General features: G+C 47.7%; 1 protein-coding gene and 1 non-coding gene across 3 annotated transcripts; one reads left to right on the forward strand and one right to left on the reverse strand.

The window, feature by feature from the left end:
• Positions 1 to 5,670: 5,670 nt before the first annotated feature.
• LOC124707568 (ankyrin-2-like) lies at positions 5,671 to 19,392 on the reverse strand. Of its 2 annotated transcripts, XM_047239229.1 has the most exons (11): positions 19,306 to 19,392; positions 19,164 to 19,229; positions 18,850 to 19,038; positions 17,678 to 17,809; positions 13,860 to 13,999; positions 12,467 to 12,556; positions 11,964 to 12,092; positions 11,486 to 11,593; positions 10,476 to 10,646; positions 10,315 to 10,394; positions 5,671 to 5,778 (listed from the first exon to the last, which is right to left on the reverse strand). In XM_047239229.1, the coding sequence occupies exons 1-11, from the start codon at positions 19,343 to 19,345 to the stop codon at positions 5,691 to 5,693; spliced, it is 1,233 nt and encodes a 410-aa protein (XP_047095185.1). In that variant the 5' UTR covers positions 19,346 to 19,392; the 3' UTR covers positions 5,671 to 5,690. The 2 variants fall into 2 exon arrangements, with proteins under 2 accessions (XP_047095185.1, XP_047095186.1); XM_047239230.1 differs by lacking the exon at positions 11,964 to 12,092.
• Positions 19,393 to 19,505: 113 nt separating this feature from the next.
• On the forward strand, positions 19,506 to 19,577 carry TRNAD-GUC. Its single transcript has one exon. It is a non-coding gene; the product is annotated as a tRNA-Asp (tRNA).
• The last annotated feature ends 450 nt before the right edge of the window (positions 19,578 to 20,027 follow it).

Raw genomic sequence — 20,027 nt, forward strand, 5'->3', positions numbered from 1 at the left:
TGGCAATTGTTGTGCTCATGTTTAAGCTCTTGCATCATATACTTTGCACCCATTAATGAAGAAATACTTAGAGCTTGCTAATTTGGTTTGCATATTTGGTTTCTCTAGAGTCTAGATAACATCTAGTATTGAGTTTTGAACAACAAGGAAGACGGTATGGAGTCTTATAATGTTTACCATATGTCTTTTATGTGAGTTTTGCTGTACCGTTCATCCTTGTGTTTGTTTCAAATAACCTTGCTAGCCTAAACCTTGTATCGAGAGGGAATACTTCTCATGCATCCCAAATCCTTGAGCCAACCACTATGCCATTTGTGTCCACCATACCTACCTACTACATGGTATTTATCCGCCATTCCAAAGTAAATTGCTTGAGTGCTACCTTTAAAATTCCATCATTCACCTTTGCAATATATAGCTCATGGGACAAATAGCTTAAAAACTATTGTAGTATTGAATATGTACTTATGCACTTTATCTCTTATTAAGTTGCTTGTTGTGCGATAACCATGCTTCGGGGACGCCATCAACTATTCTTTGTTGGATATCATGTGAGTTGCTATGCATGTCCGTCTTGTCCGAAGCAAGAGAGATCTACCACCTTCATGGTTGGAGCATGCATATTGTTAGAGAAGAACTTTGGGCCGCTAACTAAAGCCATGATTCATGGTGGAAGTTTCAGTTTGGACATATATCCTCAATCTCATATGAGAATAATAATTGTTGCCACATGCTTGTGCATTAAAGAGGAGTCCATTATCTGTTGTCCATGTTGTCCCGGTATGGATGTCTAAGTTGAGAATAATCAAAAGCGAGAAATCCAAAATGCGAGCTTTCTCCTTAGACCTTTGTACAGGCGGCATGGAGGTACCCCATTGTGACACTTGGTCAAAACATGTGCATTGCAAAGATCCGGTAGTCCAAGTTAATTAGGACAAGGTGCGGGCACTATTAGTATACTATGCATGAGACTTGCAACTTGTAAGATATAATGTACATAACTCATATGCTTTATTACTACCGTTGACAAAATTGTTTCATGTTTTCAAAATAAAAGCTCTAGCACAAATATAGCAATCGATGCTTTCCTCTTTGAAGGACCATTCTCTTTACTTTTATGTTGAGTCAGCTCACCTATCTCTCTCCACCTCAAGAAGCAAACACTTGTGTGAACCGTGCATTGATTCCTACATACTTGCATATTGTACTTGTTATATTACTCTATGTTGACAATTATCCATGAGATATACATGTTACAAGTTGAAAGCAACCGCTGAAACTTAATCTTCCTTTGTGTTGCTTCAATACCTTTACTTTGATTTATTGCTTTATGAGTTAACTCTTATGCAAGACTTATTAATACTTGTCTTGAAGTACTATTCATGAAAAGTCTTTGCTATATGATTCACCTGTTTACTCATGTCATCACCATTGTTTTTGATCGCTGCATCCACTACATATGTTTACAAATAGTATGATCAAGGTTATGATGGCATATCACTTCGAAATTATCTTTGTTATCGTTTTACTCCGCTCGGGACGAGCGTAACTAAGCTTGGGGATGCCGATACGTCTCCGACGTATCGATAATTTCTTATGTTCTATGCCATATTATTGATGATACCTACATGTTTTATGCACACTTTATGTCATATTCGTGCATTTTCCGGAACTAACCTATTAACAAGATGCCGAAGTGCCGCTTCCTGTTTTCTGCTGTTTTTGGTTTCGAAATCCTAGTAACGAAATATTCTCGGAATTGGACGAAACGAAGACCCAGGTGCCTATTTTTCCACGGAGCTTCCAGAAGACCGAAGAACACACGAAGTGGGGCCACGAGGTGGCGACACCACAAGGCGGCGCGGCCTAGGGGGGCCCGCGCCGCCCTATGGTGTGGCCCCTCGTCTGGCCCCCGACTCTTCCCTTCCGCCTACTTAAAGCCTCCGTCGCGAAACCCCTGATGCGAAAAACCACGATACGGAAAACCTTACTGAGACGCCGCCGCCGCCGATCCCATCTCGGGGGATTCTGGAGATCTCCTCCGGCACCCTGCCGGAGAGGGGATTCATCTCCCGGAGGACTCTACACCGCCATGGTCGCCTCCGGAGTGATGAGTGAGTAGTTCACCCCTGGACTATGGGTCCATAGCAGTAGCTAGATGGTTGTCTTCTCCTCATTGTGCTTCATTGTTGGATCTTGTGAGCTGCCTAACATGATCAAGATCATCTATCTCGTAATTCTATATGTTGTATTTGTCGGGATCCGATGGATAGAGAATACCATGTCATGTTAATTATCAAGTTATTATACATGTGTTGTTTATGATCTTGCATGCTCTCCGTTTCTAGTAGAGGCTCGGCCAAGTTTTTACTTTTAACTCCAAGAGGGAGTACTTATGCTCGATAGTGGGTTCATGCCCGCATTGACACCGGGACAGATGAAGAAAGTTCTAAGGTTGTGTTGTGCTGTTGCCACTAGGGATAAAACATTGGCGCTATGTCCGAGGATGTAGTTGTTGGTTACATTACGCACCATACTTAATGCAATTGTCTGTTGTTTAGCAACTTAATACTGGAGGGGGTTCGGATGATAACCTGAAGGTGGACTTTTTAGGCATAGATGCAGTTGGATGGCGGTCTATGTACTTTGTCGTAATGCCCAATTAAATCTCACTATACTTATCATGTCATGTATGTGCATTGTTATGCCCTCTCTATTTGTCAATTGCCCGACCGTAATTTGTTCACCCAACATGCTTTTATCTTATGGGAGAGACACCTCTAGTGAACTATGGACCCCGGTCCATTCTTTAATACTCGAAATACAAATCTGCCGCAATACTTGTTTTACTATTTTCTCTCGCAAACAATCATCTTCCACACAATACGGTTAATCCTTTGTTACAGCAAGCCGGTGAGATTGACAACCTCACTGTTTCGTTGGGGCAAAGTACTTTGGTTGTGTTGTGCAGGTTCCACGTTGGCGCCGGAATCTCCGGTGTTGCGCCGCACTACATCCCGCCGCCATCAACCTTCAACGTGCTTCTTGGCTCCTCCTGGTTCGATAAACCTTGGTTTCTTTCTGAGGGAAAACTTGCTGCTGTGCGCATCATACCTTCCTCTTGGGGTTGCCCAACGAACGTGTGAAATACACGCCATCAGCAGCGAGCACACCGTATCCAACCTTGGAGCGCCGTTGTGTATGCCGTAGATGACGTTGTCTAGGGTACGCCCCGGAACACCCCAGAAGAGGGCGCGCTCGTCCTTGTTCCAGCTGTTCTGCCGACCGATGAGGTCGTCGGTGCTGTTCATCTCAACGTCGTGATGCACCTGGAGTAGGCGACCCACCAGGCGTTGTTGCCGGTGGCCGCCCAGGTTGGATCTGCCGCTCCTGGCGTTGAGGCGAGACCGGCGGGTCTTGATCGCGTCCCTCCAACGCTCCGTGCCCGGCAACGGCGGTGGCGGGATGCCTATGCCGTTGACGGCCATCCTCCACCCGCTGTTGCTTGGCAGGCACATGTCTGGCGGAACGGTATATCCCACGCGGTACAGCGCCCACGCCTGCGCCACGTTGAGGCTGCCGCGGCCGAAGCCGTTCGCCGCGGCAATCTTGCGAGAGGACGACGACATTGGCTAAGGAGAGGAGATTTGGGAGCGGCGAGAGATTGCGATGGGGAAGGAAGTAGGGACGCTCTTAATGTACATCGACAGCAGGCGTAGCGGCAGCAGGACGTTGGACGTAGTAAACACCGACGCGGATGGCCACACGGCCATGCACGACGAGACGCGTCCCTGCGCCACTTGAGATCGCCTGGAAAAGCTGGGGCATCATTAACATCGTTTGACCAGAGGTAGACGACGGGATTTTAGGCTTCCGTATCGCTGACGCCGGAGCGCCGAACACTGTATTGGGACGTGGCTGGATACTTTGAGACTAAATAGACGATGCGATAGGCATCCATTGTAAGTCTTAAGGGCATCTCCAACCGGGCGACCCAAACGGACGCGCTGGACCGTCCGTTTTGGGCCGTTTGGGTGGCCGCGCGGACGCGCGGACGGAGCCCCGCGTCCGCGTCTCCGTTTGGGTCGCACGCGGCGCCCAACGCGGCGACCCAAAGAGACGCCACGTGGTTCGTCTTCCTTGCGCGGCGCTGCGCCATGGCAGGCCTCGACGGGACAACCATGGTGGGCGGTGGAACGCGCGGGAAGTTCCCGCGCGCACCAAGGTTCCCGCGCGCGAAAACGCCATTGGCGCGCGCGAGCGCCCAAGTTTCCCGCCAGGCCGCCGGCTATAAAGACGGCGGCGGTCTCACACAGACCGCAACACCATCCTCTCCCCTCCACCTTCTCCGGCGCCATGCCTCGCACCCTGCAGGCCACATGGGCCAAGCTCTCCCTCGCCGCCCGAGCCAGGTTCTCGCGGACGGAGGAGGAGGAGCGCGCGGACTCGCGGTGGGTCGCCGACGACGAGGCGCTCCGCGTCGCTGCCGAGGCGGCGGCAAAGAAGGCCGGTGACGCGGAGGCGGCGGCCGCGGAGGGCTGGCACGAGACCGCGGACGGCTGGTACGAGGCCGCGGAGGAGGGAGCGGCCGCCGCGGAGGAGCCCGTCGACGAGGAGGACCTCGCGCTGGCGAACATCAACGCCGCCATCGAGTAGCGTCTCGCCGACCTCACGCGCGTGACGAAGGAGCATGAGGCCACCTGGCGGGCCGACCGCCGCCGCTTAGGCGACCTCCTCGGCTAGAAGAACGAGCTGCTCGCTATGCGAGCAGCCCGTTACCTCATCCAGATGCCGTCGCCCGAGCGGCGCGCCCGGGAGGATGCTGAGTCGGCGGAGCGCGGCCGGCAAGAGCGCATGCGCCGGCGGCAGGAGAACCACGAGGCCCGTGCCGCCGGCCGCGTCCGCCCGGAGGCGCGCCGTGGAACGCGCCGCCCGCGGAGAGGTGGAGATATGCGGGAAGCAGATGATTCCGCCGCAGGAGGCGGAGCGCGAGCGCGCCCAAGGTGCGCGGACGGAAAGGAGGAGGATGATGGCCTCCGCCCAAGCCGCCGCTGCCACCGCGCCGCCGCCGACGCGCCACCCAGCCCGTAAGCTGGAGTGGAATCCTCACGCGTACAGGCCGCCCGCGTCGAGTGAAATCCACGGCCCCGACGGCGAGCCGGCGAGGAGTCGCCGGCGAGGCCGCCGGCCCCGTACGTATTTAGGATAGAAGTAGTAGCTAAAAAAATGTAATGAGTTCTTTTTAATGAAAAATATTGTTTATGCCTATGACACGCGGGCCAGGGGCGGACGCGAGCGACCAGCCTTTCGCGTCCGCGGCCACGCAAACCCGGCCAAGATTTGGGCCGGGTTTGCGTCGATCCGAACGCTGCGGGCATCCGTTTTAGGGATGGGTCCGCGCGCTGGACCGGGTTTTTGTCCGGCTGGACCCATCCGGACGCGCGGGCGCGGAATGGGTCGCCCGGTTGGAGATGCCCTAAGAGCCACGAATACGCTGACAAATAGCAATAAATGAGTTTCCACGAGGTGTTACTGCATTCAGGAATATACATGCCCATCCATACGTGCCACGCTAATACTCCGTCGGACACACTACTTGGCTTCCTAAAGAAGTTACTCAGTTCAAGAAGTTGCCCTCAAAAAAAAAAGTTCAAGAAATCAAGTCTTTGTGCAACAGGAGAAACGCCTGCCTAAAGCCTTCCACTGATTTCCCTGCAACACCCAAACAATTGCTTAGCTTTAGAGCTCCGAGATGTCTTCAGTGACTTCATAGCTTCCCTGCATGTTCCAAGGAGAAGCATCAGACGTTTGGAATAGTATAATTGTGTCTAGCACTTGTAATTCTTTATGCACCTTTGCATGACAGTATATGCTGACATGAATATGCCACGCATACCTGTTTCCTAACCAGTAAGATCTTGCATATTAAGAAGTTACTAATGTTAGTCTTGCTAGTTTACAGGTAGTGTGTGGGAAGTAGTCTATTTATGTGATGCCCAAAAGCTTCATGCAATTTGTATTGCATAGTGCTATTTATAGGATACAAGCTAGGTACAACGACAAGATTTCTAAAGCCTTCTAGAACTTTCTACTGTAAACCTAACCTAGTGGTAACCAAAGTTAGCTACTGCCATAGACTTACATATGAATTGTAGTCCTAGAAATACTAGAACATACCAGCACCTACCTACAGTACTACTAGAAGGTACTAGCTAATTCCTGAGCAAGGATTACTCTAGCAATTCTTCCCCTAATCCTTGTTCTTCATGCTTGACTTGATTTGGACCATTCCAATTCTAGCTCTTAGCTCTTGAAACTTCACTCACCCAAGTGATTTTGTCAAAATATCACCGAGCTGATCTGAAGTATTGATGGCATTGATGCTTCCATCTTCCAAACATCCTATGATGAAGTGATACCAAATATCGATATGTTTGCTGCGCTCATGGAAGACTAAATTTTTGGCTAATGCCAGGGAAGACTTGTTGTCCACCATTAGCTCAACTGTCTCAGCGTGTCTTCCTTGAAGTTCTCCAAGCAGTCGACTAGCCAAATTCCTTGAGTTGCTGCAGTTGTGGCTGCGACATACTCTGCCTCGCATGAAAACTGAGCAACCACCCTTTGCTTGAGAGATTGCCAACTCACCAAGCAGTTGCCGAGGAAGAACGGAGTGTCGCTCGTGCTCTTCCTAGTGTCAATGTCACCGGCTAGGTCTAACCAATTAGATGTGCATCCTTTGTCTTCCGTCGGTAGTGAAGACCATAGTGGGTCGTGCTAGCGACGTAGCGAAGAATTCTCTTCACCGCATCATGTGCTCCTCCATGGGTCGTTCCATGAATCGACTGACGAACCCAACAGCAAATGCCAGGTCTGGCCCTGGTGTGGACGAGGTAGCGTAGGCTGCCAACGATCTGTTGGTACTTCGTAGCGTCCACCTCTTTTACTGTACTTTCACGGCTAAGCTTGAGCCGCTCCTACATTGGGGTGTGTGCTGGATTGCATCCTTTCATTCCGCCTAGCGTGTGCTTGACATAGGCTGATGCCATCGCCATGCTACTGGACTTCAATTCTGAGATAGAATGACAACAATCCAAGGTCACTCATCTGGAATTTTGTCTTCATCTCGGCCTTGAAACTCTCAATTGCTCCCTTGGACGAACCCGTGATGATCAGATCATCCACATATACTCCAAGGAGCAAGATTGCGTCACCCGCGATGCCCCGGTAGATTGCGTGCTCGTGCTCGCTCTGCTTGAAGCCCATTACTTTGAGCGTGGAGTCGAGCTTCGCATTCCATGCCCACGCGGAGCCTGCCGCAAGCAATAGAGGGCCTTGGCGGGAGCTCGGTTTAGGAGGAAGACAACAACTGACTGCCTCCCCCCAAAATTCAGGTGGCATACCTCTCTGTTTCAGCAAAGAACGTGCCATTGCCACCACTATTTGGTTCCGCCTCTCGACGACGCCATTCTGCTGTGGGCGTATGGCGCAGAGAAGTAGCGCTCGATTCCGCTGCAAAATCCATTGAGGTGAACTCACCGCCGTTGTCCGTGCGGAACACACGCAGTTTGCGTCCGCTGCTGCCTGAACTATTTTGATGGCATCTGCTGCATCATTCTTGGCTGCCAGGAGCATCACCCCCATGTAGCGAGTGGCGTCATCCACCAACAACAAGAAGTAGCGTTGGCCTCCACGTGTCGCCGGTGAAATGGGACCGCAGAGGTCACCGTGGACAAGCTCAAGTAGCTCATGTCAAGGGAATAGGTTGTGGCGATGCTTCGTGATGATGCACGTGTCGCAAAACTGCTCCACGTGTTCCGGACGTGGCAGCCCACGTGCCATGGTGAGGCGTCCCATCTTCTCCAAAGCATCAAAGTTGAGATGCCCAAATCGCTCATGCCAGCGCCAAGCAATATCATCACGGCATGAAGAGAGACAAATTGGTCACGCAATCTCAAGATGGAGGAGATATAGGCGATTCCGGCAGCGTGTGACCCGAACAAGGAGTCATCCTTATCAGCACGCATGCGTCGCTCTCGTCAAGCTGACCAATGCTGATGATCAAGTTCTTCAGGCGTGGAATGTAGTAGACGCCGCTGAGAGCCTTGTTCACCATTTCTGCCTGCAAAGATGATGGTGCCCATGCACTTGATTTCCAAGGGCGAGCCGTCGCCGAATTTGACAACGCCGGTGATTGTACAGACAATTTCAGCAAAGGCGTCCCCATCGTCCGTCATGTGATTTGTAGCGCCGGTGTCGAGGTACCAGCCCTCGATTCGATCATCGTCGATGCTTGTCCCAAGGTAAGCTTTTGCCTTCGGCTCGTCGATGTGAAGAGGGACATGCTCTGGAGCTGGAGCTGTAATGGTGCTATCTTGCACCATAATGGCCGGGGCTGTATCAACGTTCTGCTGCACTACCATGGCAGCAGCTGGAGCTTCGCTTTTCTCCACTGGCATGGCTGGAGCTGGAGTAGTGCTTTGCTGCACTGGAGTAGTGCTTTGCTGCACCACCATGGCAGGGGCAGGAGTGGTGCAGACCTGCGCCATGAGGAGTGCAGGCTCCTCATCATCTTCCACTGCTTCGGCCAGGTATGCCCTGTTTCTCCGGGGCTGCTTGCAGTCCTTGGCCCAATGGCCGTGACGGCCGCAGTTGCGGCATGTGTCATCTTGCGGGCCATCCCTAGCCGCTGCACGATCATCGTTCCCTTCTCCAACCTTCTTACGTGGTGGCCGTCGTCGTAGCTATCCGCTGCCGTGTGCAGGCCTGGAGGAGCTGCCTCCTTGGCGCTCCTTCATCCTCTCTAGCCATTGCTCCTCGATGAGTAGGAGCCTGCCCTGCTCACGCGTCGGCTCAGGCGACTCGAGACGATCCTCAACTGCCTTCAGCCGGCCGGTGACTTCCTCCAATGACATATCAGAAGTGTCAAGGAGGGTCTCGATCGCAAGGGCTATCTGCGACAGCCTTGGCGGCACAACCCGCAAAAACTTCTCGATGACTTTAGTTTCATCAATAGGTGCTCTGAGCGTGGCGAGGCTTGTGACGAGGTTCGTAAGGCGTAGCGCGAGATCATCAACAGACTCCCCGTCGCGGAATGAGATCATCTCAAATTTCTTCTTTAGCTGATGCACCTTGCCCTTCCGCACGCGATGTGAACCGACGCGCATGGCTCGAATCGCCTCCCACACCTCCTTCGTTGTCCGCTTGACGGAAAGTCCAGCCATCATTTCTGGTGGCACCGCTTGCAAGATGGCCTCCAGCGCCATTCAATCTTCCTGGTAGTCGTCGGCGCCGAGCTCAATTGCATCACATATGCCCCGAGCCTACAGCTTCACCTTCATGAGGAGGCTCCATTCGGTGTAGTTCGTCCGCGTCAGCATCGGGTAACTACCACCGCCGATGTCCTTCACGACTCGCTCGACCACAACCTCGTGCCTTCCTGCATCACGGTGGTGCGGTCGTCTCGGTGGTGGTGAAGGGGAACGGCGCCGCGGCTGGCGAGGCGGACTGCCAGCAACACCTTCAACTGGAACTCAGGATCCTATCTTCACCAACGATCTGATACCAACTGTTAGCCTTGCTAGTTTGCACGTAGTGTGTGGGAAGTAGTATGTTTGTGTGATGCTGCCAAAAGCTTCATGCAGCTTGTATTGCATAGTGCTAGGATACAAGCTAGGTACAACAACTATATTTCTAAAGTCTTCTAGAGCTTCCTACTGTAGCTTTCTAGTGCTAACCAAAGTTAGCTACTACCTAGGGCTTACATATGAATTGTACTCCTAGAACATACTAGAACATACCAGCACCTACAGTACTACTAGAAGGTACTAGCTAACTCATGAGCAAGGATTACTCTAACAACTACATGTTAGGTAAGTTAGAGATGGCATTGGCATTGATAACAGTGCCAAGTGTCATCTTAAATTCCTAACAAACTCACCAGTACTCACCAGTACTTCACACGCGCTATTCTATAATAAAATAGCGTGGGTCTAAAAATACGCTATTACCATGCTATAGCGTGCTATTAACGCAAATAGCGTGCTATAGCGCCGAAATAGGGTAGCGTCGGCTCTCCAGATATGCTATAGCGTGCTATTACCGTTGGAATAGCGCGCTATTTTTTTCCATGCTTCACACTGAAGGTTTTGCCCAGGCTACAGATGTTGGCCGGCTCTGCCATTGAACATACTTGCAGCGTACGGAGGTGTTCAATATATAGCTAATGACGTGTGAGATGTGCTGAAACACTTTCAGTCAGCTACCAATATGCAAGGTCATCGTCAAAAGACAGTGTAACTGAAGAGGCTGGGTTACCGTAGTGCATCCTCAATCTCAGCGTTAACTGGGTCCAACTTCAGTCCATCCAAGAACCGTCCGCTTGCACCCTCATAGTCCTGATGATATAAGACCATGTGAACAATCACAAAAAAAAATCTAAAACAAGAAAAAACAGCTAACAATATCCTATATGTAACCTTCAGTAACATCAGAGCTGCACCCTGCCGGTAACAGGATATTGGCCAGTCAGGTCGGATTTTTCTACATTTATTAGCATCTCGCAAAGCCTTGTCTCCAGCACCCATTTGAAGCCAGCAAAGGCTCCTGTTTGAGAGCAAAATCGCATCACCAGGATCAAGATCCAGTGCCTACATCCAACAAGAAAAATAAACAACCAAGCTTACTGAGATTTTTTTTCACTAGAGTTGAATTAATTAACTGAATAAGAAAAAACAGCTAGAAATTTGTCAACACTCAAACAAGAAATCTGCACACTGCTGCAGAGAGATCCATACTAGTCTGCATAAAATACGAATTAGCAAGTCTGGAAAACATTTACTAAATATAGCACAATGTTTAAGCAACTTTGAACTAAATAACTTGTATCAAAAAAGGCTGATTTTCTATCAGCCTATCCGTTCATTCTAGTCCTCCCTATGCTTTTAGCCAGGTGCAGCAAGGAAGCAACTCCAAAACAACAGTATTTGACAAAACAATCACAGAAATCCTGATCGCAACCTCAGTGAAAGTACAAGAATATCTCATTTTCCTTATTCATTATCAAAAAATGAGTATTACGCACCAAATACTGAAAAGAAACATGACCAAAGCAACGAAAAGAAAGACACATAATACAGTCAATTGAGCTTCTTGACAACTCCAATGAAGTTACTAAAAATAACAAATCCAGCTGAAGTCTAGGCCCTGGCCCCAGGGCCTGTCAGTAGGGACCTTCCCATGACTCAAAATCTTTGATAAAAGACACCCAGCTCAATGTGAAACTCCAGGTATTTTGGCATAGTTTTGCCCAAAATTATAGTTCGGACTATGTGAAATAAGGACACAATCCTTCTGAAATCATATATGTAGTTATGAATCTCAACTTTCATACTGAGAGGTAGGCAAGCCACTACAATGCATGCAACAAAAACTGAAATGTCAGAATGGCTAGATGCGACAAGAAATATATATGGTGGCTTTAATATACCTGACTGAAGAATCCTGCCGCAAGACGATAATCCTTTTTCCTTAAAGAGTCCATGCCTAGTGACACAAGCCCTCCTGTTCTAATTTCCCGTTTAACCATAGGCTCATCCTGAATCATAGAGTACCAACTAAATCAATACTATGCAGGAGGTATGCATGAAAATATAGACAAAATCTAAACAAAGTACTTCAAAATATGCTGTGGAGATATGGGGGAAAAGGATTTAATTACATAAAAATATATTTATTATTTTCTCACTATGACTGCACAAGCATGATGTTTCGAGAACTGGACATAATCTCGTAACATCCATATCAGCATGGCAATAATACAGATGGCTTCCCCAGCCTCAGTGCCTCAACCCACCTATGGGAATGGCAGAATGTCATATTTATCAACAACATGATGATAATTTTCTTTCACCTCATGCACATTCTTAGAACTATACTTGCATGAGTGGCGAAGAGGTAAATCTCACATCAATACAAACATCATGATCGGCACCAGCATCCTCCATCATGCATTTGAAAAAGTTATTTGAAACAACTTTTTTCTCATGGAGAATTTTTGCAGCATATGCTAAAGCTCCCTTCAAATCTGCACCAGCCTATCACAGAAAATAAATGTCACGGATCTGATTAGAGATTGCCTGGGTAACATTTCATAATTTTTGCACTTTCAGGAATGAATGCGACCTTAATGCCACTGCCTATGAATACTCTACTGGATTATTTGGTTCCGCTTGTTGTCACCATGCTCGTAACAACAAAATTGATGGTCACAAGTTTTAAAAAAAATGGTTCAGAAAGTGTCCAGAACAAAGGGCCACCAATCGCAGTGTCCCACAACTGTGGCCAGTATTCAAACCAAATGGCAAAAAAGTAAGTAAAAAAGAACAAGCTCAGTGTGGAAACTAAACATAGAAAACAAAGTGCCAACAAAATTCCAGGATTTGACCAAGCTAAGATGAACGTACAGTACCTTAACTAGGAGCATGATACATTCCATTGACTTTGAGTCAGCACATGTAGCAGCAATGAGAGGTGTCTCGCCATTTACCATCTTGTTGTACTGATTGGAAACATGAAGATATGAGCTCCAATGGTCAATACAAACAAAATTGCTTCGCTACATCCTCTCCAAAATCAGATGAAAATGGCACTTTCATACTTTATAGTGATAAGATTATATGGGTAATTAGACCCTAACGCCATCAAACACATGTAGTGATCCTGTATTCTAAAGAGAATGCCATGATTACCACCACATAACACTTCTTTGTGATTGTTCAGATGGAACGCAAGCAACATGCAGCCTTGGATGACATATTGACCTTTCCTGCTCATATGAATCTGATGCAAAATACACAGCGGCAATATTAATGGAGAATAAGATCCCATTCTAGTTTATAGATCCAGTCTGTTTCGCTTCGACAAAGATTTGATCATTAGGATCTTGAACTCCAACAGAAACATGCAGCCATCAAAAAGGAAAATTACTACGACTTGAAATATGGCTCCGGCAAACAGCAAGGAAGAAGATGATGTATGGCTCCGGCAGCGAGAACGATTTTGGGGGCAACAGTCAAACAACTGATTTGGGTAAACTGGTGAGCCAGCATGGAGTGATTACGTGAGGGATAGCAATGGAAAAGAATTTCAGACACAAGATCAAATTGGGTGCATGAAATAGACAGTACTGCCTTTACAACCCAAGGGGTGAGTTTTAGTTTTGACTTTTGACTACTAATCTGAATCAGAAGTTGTTAATCCTTTTAGAGAGGATGTACCGAAGCAAACCTCTTTGGTAAAAATTAAAGAGCTCCCATATAGCATACAAAAATACACAAGCACATTTTCAATATATAGTTCCAGAACCTTGTAGCTGACTATCAAATAGGTCTAGTAAATATGAAAAAGAGCGATTGTATAAAGTAGTTTCATACATGAAAACTGACACTGAAGGAACCAGGAATGATAAGATGTGCGGTATTATGTTGATTGCATTCCACCAATGGAATTATTTTCGATATAGACCATAGATTTGATAGTATAGCATTATGAATATAAAAAGAATCTCGCATTTTCCATGAAGTACTTCTATACTTATTACCAAGACACTGTTGAAGAATAACATTAGAACTACTACATAACTAGGGGCATGAAGAAGCGGAGAAAAATGTACCAAGGATTTTAAGAGTTAACTATGCTGAACAAACACCAAAACAGGATAGCAACCATACAAAAACCAATGAAATGGAGCATGGCAACAAGACAGCTGAGGGGAAAGATTGCAGGACACAAGAATTAAAGTTAAAACGCTGTATGTTAAGCAGTCTGATGGGCAGGCACAAATTGTAAGTACTTCAACTTACATCTGCATTGTAGTCCAATAAAATCTTCATAGTACCATAATGCCCTTCACTAGCAGCAAAATGAAGTGGTGTCCCACAATCAGCTACAGGGTCAACATAAGCTCCTTTTGCAAGGAGTAGTTCTACCATTGGACAATTGTCTGGGAAAAAAATACGAAGCTTGTTACATAAGAGAAGAGGTATTTTCCCTCTCAAATGCTCAAGTTTTAGCTTTTGTTTGTGGTGTGATGTAAGACTTGCGAGGTTTTAGCACATAGCATCACTTGTTGGGGCTTCTTTTGCACGAAACCACAACTACTAGAAATTTTTGCACCAAACAGCAGTATTTGTTGTAAACGTTGCACAGAACACATAAATCACCATTAACAGCCTTGATAGCCATTAGTTAATTGGGCCCACACTTGTCATTTTACCCCCCCCCCGACAAAGGTCAAGCGTGGCGTGTGACGATGTAGGGATTGTGGTGGCTGACGATGCGACGGGGCTCGGGTAGATCGAGGCAACGCTGATTGCCTGGATCGAATAGACTGAACGGATGACGGTGAGTTGGTGATGCACGCTAGCGGTGGCGGACGGCAGTACAAAGCACGACATCAACGGGGAGGGGGGGTGTTAGCACTATCAGAGGAAGTGCAGGTACGTTGTCTAGACGAGGGAAACGGCGGCGGAGCGCATGGGATGCGGCGGGGACGGCCGGGGTTGCACGGGTGCTCGGGGAGGCGGTGGCGGATACAGCACTGGGGGATGGCGAGGAACAGGAATCGAACGAGCTAGCGGAAGCTGCGGAGGAGATCGGCAAGGCGGCGGCATTCGAAGCTGCATCTTCGCCAAACGACGCCGCTCGTAGACTTCATCCTGACGCTGTTGCTCCTCCCGCGTCGACCGCCGCAGCGCAAGCTCCTCTCACTCCTTCTGCTGGCGCACCTCCAACTTGCACTCCCGCTGCAGCCGCACCTCCTCCCGGCGCCGCTCGTCCGCGACAAAGCATCTACGGTCGCCACTAGCGCCGCCTCCTCCCACGCCTTGTACTCTGCGAGCTGTGGGTCCTCCTCCATGACTTCTACGGCTGCCTCTAGCGCCGCCTCCTCCCACGAATCGACCATTGTGGTATTTTCTAGGGTTTAGATTTTTGCACCAATGAGGCGGGGGAGGAGGGTTAATATAGACAAGCGGCGAGGTGGGAAACCTCCCGCGCGGCGTCGTGGCGGGAGAATTTCCCGCGCGGCGTTGTGGTAAGAGAGTTTCCAGCCCGGCGTCGTGGCGGTAAAATATCCCGCGCGACGCCCTGGCGTCAGTGACAAGCGGCTCTCACGCAAAAAAAAATCGCCTCGCGAGGCGCCGACGCGCTCGATTCGCGCCCTTGTCAAGGGGCCAGCACGGGGTTACCGGCGCTTCTATTGGGCTCGGAAAAGCGCCGACGCTATTTGGGGCGCGCCGGTGTGATCCCATTTTCGCTTGCGGCCCCCAAATCGCTATCGGGGCCGCTATGGGGAGCGCCAGTGGAGATGCTCTAAGCACCGAATATCCTGAAATAACATCACCACCCAAAAGGATGTCCATGGGAGAGGTTCGGAGCGGGCCGGTGAGGGAGAGATCCCTTCTCCGCCGTCGTGCCCCTCCCTGCGAACGCTTGCCGCCTCGGAGCTGTGGTGTTGTTGCTGACCATGATTGAACTCCTCTGTTCATCTATGTCCGGCAAAGAGCTTGTGAAATCCATGTTGCATGCCGCCTTGATTATGAAAGTGGGCCTAATATGGTTAATTTCCCGTTAAGGCTCCTAATTGAAGTATTTGTGTTTTGTGCAAATCGTTACCCCAAACATTGGTGTTTGGTGCAAAGAAATATCATTGTTGTGGTTCTCTGCAAAAGAAGCCCCAACAGTTGGTTTGATGTGCTATTTCCTCAAGACTTGCTAGTATTTGCTTTGAGCTTGGCTCAATTTACTTTTGTACTAGGTTTAAAATTCTGTTTCTGAACATCTGTATGATGCTGTGGTTTCGTTCTAGGAATGGAACCAGGGAGGCGGCTCCCTGTTGAAAAAAAAATCCGGCAATCTTTCGTAAAAAGAGTCCACGAGCTTATTACGTAAGATAATAGGTATTTTTATGACTATCTCTTCCATTCATGGAGTCTCCTGGACCTCAGTTTGCCTTGATCCTGTGCTACCAAAAAAAACAATAAGGACTTGTTTGTGGGTAGAAAGGAATTAAAGTTGAATCCTTTAGTGGCTAGAGAATTAAGGTAACATTTAGTACCAATCTGAAGCGACTGGGCCTTATCCCATAGTTTTTGATCCACGGTTCACTACTTCCCAAAAGAGTGATTTTGGGATATACCTCTCCAGTTCAGTAATAGGAGATTAGTGCACAAACCCAGCAACTCCAAATTGATGGATCTAACATACCCCCTCCGATCCATATTAACTGTCTCTAATACGAATGTATCTAGACATATTTTAGTTCTAGATACATCCATACTAACGACAAGTAATATGAATCGGAGGGAGTACATGCAACAGCAAACTCTAGCCGCCGCCTAGGGCTTCCCCAAGCACGCAGGCACGCCGGCCCACCTCCTCCCCTCTGTCCAGCAGCCACGCCGGCGGCCAGAGGAGTAGGGACCTGCCATCTTTCTTTGTTTCTCTTGTAGTCATGTTGCCTTTGGTTTTGGTCTCCCTAGCGGCATCGGCAAGGTGGAGGTGGCGATGGCGCGTTGGAATAATAAGGTCTCTCCGGCCTCTGCCAACCTCAAGGGCCTCTGTTTCAGCGTCAACGAAGGGCCCAAGACGGTTAGCGTCACCAGATCGTTTGGTTCTCTTCAGATCTTGGCAGTTGGTGTGTCTATCGAGGGAAATAGTTGGATGGTTTTTGGAGTGGTGACTTTGACCTCTTCTTTCGCTGTGTTCTGCAGCAAGATCCGGTTTCTTCTACCCTCTGGGTTAGTGGTGAAGGATTGCAAGCCTGTGTGCTGGGTGATGCCCCAACCAATGTTCGATCAACAACTACGAGTTCGCGGCGAGTGGCTATTGTGGTCTTCAAAGCCTTGTATGATGGGTGTTTGCACTTTTCATTCTCCGAAGGACGAAGAGCAATCGAAGGAAGACAGCCACTCGGCCAGTATGATTTTCTATGTAATTTTATTTGTTATTGGTCGTTTTGCATCTTGTTGTCTGTCGCTTGTACTATCTTCTGTTTTCCTTGATAGATGCCCTTTGGGTGTCTTTTCTTAAAAAAGAAATAAACCACAGAGTATCATGAGGAAAAGATTCATGCATAGTGGTATGCATTAAGTTATTCAAATGAGATTCCCTCTATATTCACAATTAGGTGACATTTTCAGGATAGTGAGCATGAATAAAAGTGTTGCTTGAATGGCCACTATACCAATGTTAATTATTCAAAAATGTGTTCCTAGTGTTGCAATACATGCATCACACAGTAATGCTTGGCTAATGGCTACACATAAATATATCGATGACTTTTGACTAAAAAAACCATGTGCAAGAGTATAACAGCTAAGGGTATTATCTTAATACCACCAAACTTTCTACTTGGAAACCCAATATGTCATGCAATCTCGAACAAGCCACTGAGTCTAAAACAACATGTACTTCCGAATATAAGGACTTGTCAGGAAAATTAACTGACGGATTGAATATAAAATTTATTAGCACAAGCAAAATGCTACAAAAAAAAGGGAAATAGGTCCAAGATAACAATACAACATCACACAATAACATAGTTTTCAAATTGAGAAGATATTTTAAAAAATTGCATTGCACAGATGCACACCAGAGATGTGTGTTCATAGAGATAGACCTGATAGTGCAGCAGAATGTAACAGGGAAAGCCCATCATGACTGACTTTGTCTTGATTAGCCCCATGATTAAGAAGATACTTGGCAGTACCCACATTCTTACTATGAATTGCGAAAAACAGTGGTGTTCTACCTATCAAGCAGACAAGCATACCATAATTAGATTATATCAAAGCACTTTTGTGCATAGCAAAGAAATAAGACCTTAATATCAAAGCATGTCTTGTCTGCAAAACCATACAGCCAGAGAAGTTCGTAACACTACTCTGAGATCATGAAATTTAGAAATATCTCTCAGTGAAGATATACAAAGTAGACCCATGGAATTTATATACAATATGGAGTTGGATGTCAGAACAATGCTTCAAATTTAGATATAAGACTGCCCAAAATATGAATAATGAGACAAATACTCGGGATTGGAGCATATGCAGATGTGCAGCTAAGTAAATAACCAAAGAATCCTGAAATGAAGAATAGTTTCACCTCCAGGAGTAGCCTAATTACACGGGACGTTCTTACGTAGAGTATTACCATGTCTATCAAAATTAAGCCTGCGTGATTTCATATGATAAATCATAATTCTACCAAAAATAGGCCCAGGTGATTTCATATAAAGCTACACGATCGTGAGTTAGCACAACAGAATGTGATAAATCATAGTTCTATTCTGTGTGGTAAATAGTAATCGGTTTCGCTATGTCTCAGTCAACTGAGATTTTCTTAAGTCTAAGTCACTCACAAAAAAGTGCTTTGAGTTGCACTTTTCTGTTAAAAAAGTGCAATTGCACTTTTCTGCCAGAAATGTGTTACTAGACCGAGTTGCACTTTTCTTTAAACTGCAGTTGCATTTTTCTGAGGTGACTGAGACTTAAGAAAATCTCAGTCAACACATAGACACACCCAGTAATGCCTATGATACATTGTTTCATACCAACGTGGATAATCTTCGCAAGCACAAATCGGCCATATATTCGTATAATTGACCTACAAAGATCTAGGAATCGATGTAAACAAAAAAAAAATTAGGCGATGCGTGAAAAAAAAACATAATTCCAGCTCTGAACATACCATAAATGTACAATATCATTTCGTAAATTTTGACAAACCTAGGTTGAATGTGTGTATGCATAATCCTAAAGCAAGAAATTAGAGTTCCAAAGTGAGATAGACCTTTCTTGTCGACCACATCCACGTCCACCAGCAGCTCCTCGACCAGGTACTTGCACACATCCAGGCCCCCACCTTTGGCTGCGGCGTGCAGCGCAGTGAAACCTTCCAGCTCTCCGGCATCTTCCACCCTCAGCGCCTCAATCGCCTCCTTGGGGCGGCCCCTGCCCTTGTCCAGCATCACCACCAGCGCTGCAACGGATTGGACTCAAAATAAAAATCCAGCACTCAGGTGTCACGACGGCGTCGGGTCGTCACAATCAGGCACCAAAACTGCATCAGGACTAAAATCTGGGACGGGGGAGGGGGAACCGTACCCTTGAAGATGGGGAGGTCGCCGTCGCAGGCCGCCTGGAACACCTTGTTCAGCATCGGGCCACCGACTGCGGCAGGAGGGGGGCGGAGTTGGGATTTGGGTCGGGATTACGGTTTGGGAATGGGCTGGAGAGAGGCGCTTACCGTTGTAGTGAACATGGGGCTGGGAGCACGCCGGCGCCATGGCGCCGGTAGAAGGCGAGGAGATTGTAGGGTTTTGGGCGGGGAGAAGACAGGTTGGGACGGAAACGAAAAGAGCAGCGATGAAGATGAAACGAGAGCCTGTGTCTTGTGTTTTTGTTTCTTTTGATGAAATATGGACAATTAAGAAAGTTAACAACAAAGTCGTTGTAGTATAGTGGTAAGTATTCCCGCCTGTCACGCGGGTGACCCGGGTTCGATCCCCGGCAACGGCGATTTTTCCTTTTTGTTTTCGTTTTCTCTGTTTCGAACATCGCATTTCTGTTTCATTTATGTGAACATTGTCTCACCAAACTTGCAATGGGTGTTCTTGCTGCCAGCACGATCGTGCTAATACTTTTTTCCGGACAACCACACTCATGTCTATGCTTGAGGACATCCCTTCCTGACTTCTCTCTTTGAAAAAAACACCCCGTGACCCCCTCGCGTCGTCTCCTCTGGGCGACCGGGGGGCGAACCCTAACCCCCGCCACCGCGGGTGACCCGGGTTCGATCCCCGGCAACGGCGATTTTTCCTTTTTGTTTTCGTTTTCTCTGTTTCGAACATCGCATTTCTGTTTCATTTATGTGAACATTGTCTCACCAAACTTGCAATGGGTGTCCTTGCCGCCAGACACGATCGTGCTAATACTTTTTTCCGGACAACCACACTCATGTCTATGCTT

Source organism: Lolium rigidum, chromosome 4, assembly GCF_022539505.1.
Source record: "Lolium rigidum isolate FL_2022 chromosome 4, APGP_CSIRO_Lrig_0.1, whole genome shotgun sequence".
In the NCBI taxonomy this organism is placed as follows: Eukaryota; Viridiplantae; Streptophyta; class Magnoliopsida; order Poales; family Poaceae; genus Lolium; species Lolium rigidum.